The 4,154-nt window shown below is 44.9% G+C and overlaps 1 protein-coding gene across 1 annotated transcript in view; it reads left to right on the top strand.

Annotated features, from left to right (window-relative positions):
* Positions 1 to 1,627, top strand: part of VOLCADRAFT_99680 (uncharacterized protein) — a gene marked incomplete at both ends in the record, with an annotated part of 21,443 nt that extends 19,816 nt beyond the window's left edge. The window contains one exon of the mRNA XM_002958383.1: positions 1,263 to 1,627. Coding sequence (XP_002958429.1) covers positions 1,263 to 1,627 — 365 coding nt within the window. The remainder of the gene's footprint in view (positions 1 to 1,262) is intronic.
* Positions 1,628 to 4,154: the final 2,527 nt, after the last annotated feature.

Here is a 4,154-nt window from a genome sequence, read left to right as displayed (position 1 = left end):
AGTTGCTGATAGGCGAATTTGTATGAAGCTATAGAATTCCTTTATTCTTTCAAGGTAAATGAATGCTTATGTATTCGTCCGTTAGTAGCGTGAAGCTTTGAACACTCTTTGTACGGCAGATTCGGCACAATGTTTTGCCTCATTGCGATGTTGCCTGAAAATTTTGAACAGAAGGGATCACTGCTCATGCTGGTGCAGCAAGACATGTAAGGAGATGGCCTGGTCACAATCCAGCAGTCATATATCGACAATCTCAAGCTATGACAACTCGTTACATGTGTCTGTAATAAAAAAGGGACTTTGCGATGGTGTGGGGAGCTCTTTGAGTGGTGGGACTGTGGAAATCCAGTTTGTTTCGCCCGTAACAAGTTTGTTACGGGCGAAACAACGTCCCTCTGAAACGTTTGGATATGCCTATGCAACACATTTCCTCAATTTCATGAACTGCAAGTATTCTAATCCAACATCACCCCAATCTCAGTGTAAACTAGTCTCCAAATGTGCCTGCACAAGACTGTCACCCCTGTCACCCGGCATTCACATTGCCTTAACCTCCTAAGCTTGTCGGGGTGTGACACGTGGGCATGAACCTTGTGACAATGGGCATTGTCACAAAGAAACTGGTTGCAATCAGAAATGCATTTTTCCTCATGCCAGGTCACCGACATCGGTTACCGATTACTGGGGACGGTTAACGGATAACGGTTCGCTCGGTAATCCTACCGACCGGTTACCCATCTCGTTAACTGGACCCGTTAGGTCGGAACCGGGCCGGAACCGGCCTGGAGTATGCCATTGGGCCTGTAGAGGGACCAAGTGCTGTGGTACAGCCTCTTTGTTCACAGCAGCAGCAACAGCAGCAGCAACAGCAGCGGCAACAGCAGCAGCAACAGCAGCGGCAACAGCAGCAGCAACAGCAGCAGCAACAGCAGCAGCAACAGCAGCAGCAGCAACAGCAGCAGCAACAGGAGCAGCAACAGCAGCAGCAACAGCAGCAGCAGCAGCAACAGCAGCAGCAACAGCAGCAGCAACAGCAGCAGCAACAGCAGCAGCAGCAGTATCAGCAACAGCTACAGGCGCTGAATGAGCAGCAACATCAGCAGCTTAAGGAGAGACTGCGCTCACAGAAATGCCAGGTCCAGCAGCAGCAACAGAAGCCTTTTTCACCAGCTGGTTGCAATTTTGTTCCAGGTGCTGATGATGTTCTTCTTGCACAGCAGCAGAAAATTGCTGAGCGCTATCGAAAACAAAAGTTGAAGCAGGCTCAGAAGTCAGCCCAGGCTCAGAAGTCAGCCCAGGCTCAGAAGTCAGCCCAGGCTCAGAAGTCAGCCCAGGCTCAGAAGTCAGCCCAGGCTCAGAAGTCAGCCCAGGCTCAGAAGTCAGCCCAGGCTCAGAAGTCAGCCCAGGCCCAGGCCCAGGCCCAGGCCCAGGCCAAGTCCCCAGCCTCAGCTCGGGCCCCAGCTCCAGCCTCAGCTTGGGCCTCAGCCTCAGCTCGGGCTCCAGCCCCACCTGGGACCCCAGCCCCACCCCCAGCCTCAGCCTCAGCTCGGGCCCCAGCTCCAGTCTCAGCCTCAGCTCAGGCCCCAGCCTCAGCTTGGGCCCCAGCCCCAGCCCCATATCCGGCTGATGGAGGATCACAACCCATTATCATGACAATGCCTGATACATGGCTTGATTCTCTTGAGATGAATCTAAAGCAAAAAATAAAGGCTAAACAGCTAAAAAAGATAAAAACTGATATGGGTACAGCTACTGATCCCAGTGGACTGGCTCAACAGAATATTGAGGTAAGTGGGGACCCTAAGTGTTGTTTGATTACTGAAGTGTACTAGCTAGGGTTTGTCATTACAAATAATTGAAGTACTATATTGTATTTTACAGTACAGATGTGTGTAAAGAGTAGAGATTTTATGCCATGTTTGACTTAGGGTTTGTCTGTATGGTCTTGTTGCAGCCCTGTCATGTAGTAATCAGTTTTCTTTTTGATAACATGCAAAACTCGTACATTTACATACTACCAACATTTTCCCATTTCAGGTATTGAATAAGGGTCTGAGATTTCATTTACAGAGAGAAATTAATGAGCAGCAGACCAAAAAAACCCATGATATTCCTGGTTCATCATTTTCACCTGGTTCATCTGGTTCATCATCATCATCTGGTTCTTCTGGTTTGTCTGGTTTATGTGGGCCATCAGATTCTTCAGCCTCATTAGATTCATCTAACATGGATCTAGAGAAGGATAAACAGGTATGGTCTGATGTATTGCATACATATGATTGGTAAATACAAAATCACAAGGAATGCTAATATATCATTAGGCCTAGGGAATTAGGGTTTTAGAGTTTTAGGATTTTAGGGTTTTAGTTAGTTGCCAAATCTCTATGCTCTATGCTCTTTTAAAATATTTTGCCCCTTCATGTTTTGTATCATATGCAGGTCATTCAATATCGGGAATGCATTCGTGTACCTGATGAAGCGTGTACATGGGGACCTAAGGAGTTTCGACATGTACTTGGTACAGAGCTGGTGAATGGTATTGCTTTTGCTGATATGGTGCAGCAGTATCTCGTGAAGATTGTTCATGATGGAATAAAAAATCTACATTGGGAACATCAACGTTTAAAAAACTGGATATATTACCATGATACTAATATTGGTAATTTACTAGGACCATTTGATAACCCACGCTTATTTTATATTCATATGCATGGCAAGCGGAATGGAGTGCCACTTAACTTCCCATGGAAACTGGCTTCAGTTAGGTCCCCAATTGGTTGGCGGAGTACAATTGATGGACCAGAGCTAGTAAGGTTTACCGGAAGAGATCCTACATTTGGGCCAAATGCAGCATGGCTCCCTCAGCTTATCCATCCAAGACAGGTATGTGGTTTTTTGATTATCAGTAATAAAATGTCATATTTCATCATGTGTATAATAATTGCCATTTATTGCTACAGGTTGCTGGTTTGCCAAGACAATATTTAGAAGAATTAAGAGTTTGTGCAGAAAAGTTTTATGATGCTTATGTATGTCCACGCTCATTAGAGCATAAGGAACCTTCAGTTGGACAAGTGCGCATATACCTTGCACAGCAGATTGAGACTTTCAGATCAGCCAACTTAAATGATCATGCTGCAAGACCTTGCATGGAGAAGACATTAGCTTCAGTACTGGAGTCATTAAAACAGCCTGAAGATGAGCCTCGTGCAGCTGCTATGGCCTTTGCTCAGAAAGCCACGGACGACCTTCAGCCTTTGCTTGAAGCAGTTGCTTCTCAAGTTCACCCTGATGACAACAGTGATGATGATGTGACGACAAGCAATCTTTTTGCAGAAGAATGGCAGAAAAGAGATGGAGAAGGTGCTTCTATCCATAGAGATGAGGAAACCCTCTTTATGGAGCCTCAAGTGCCACCACTGTTCAGTTTTTGGGGATTAGGACTTCAGCCCAGGACATTTTCTGGTTTCATAAATGGTTTTCCAACATCTGGAATTCCTATTGAAGAAGTAAGTATATATTTTGGGTTTGGGTTTGAGATGGGTTTGGGTTTTAGGTTTTTGGTTTGGGTTTGGGTTTTGGGTTTGTTTGGGTTTGGGATCTGAAAGGATAGGTTACTATGGTTACTAAAGGGTCTAAGGGGCCTGAAACATAACTGTGTTTTGGTAATATTTTCTTCAAACCCCAATTATATCTGCTTCTGGTATGGCTTAAAACCCTATGTCATTCTTTACTTTAGAAATACAACCTGATAAAACAAATTTGTTAACTTAGGGTTTTGTTAGGTTTTGGTCATACTTATAATTTTCTCAACATGTTTGCAGGCTTTGCTTATCATCAACATGGATTTTGTGGATCACAAGCGCCATCACAGCCTTCTTGAGCCACCACATGAAGATGATATTTATGATGGACCACTTCCATTTAAAGGGGACCTTGCAATGTGCAGCTTTTACTTGCAAGGTGCTTCTGTCAACATTAATGGCTATACCTTTGAAAGAGGGGAGTCTGGTGGTTATGTACCTTCATCACAGCCTAAAAGTTGTGGTAGACCTGAAGAAGTCCTACTCTTCCCTGGTATGAATGGTCCAAAAAATACTGCAAGAGTCACATCACAGACTACTTCACTGGATCCTCCTCAAGGCCATGATTAC

Source organism: Volvox carteri (genome assembly GCF_000143455.1).
Source record: "Volvox carteri f. nagariensis unplaced genomic scaffold VOLCAscaffold_93, whole genome shotgun sequence".
Classification (NCBI taxonomy): domain Eukaryota; kingdom Viridiplantae; phylum Chlorophyta; class Chlorophyceae; order Chlamydomonadales; family Volvocaceae; genus Volvox; species Volvox carteri.
This window is presented reverse-complemented; position numbering and strand designations above follow the sequence as displayed.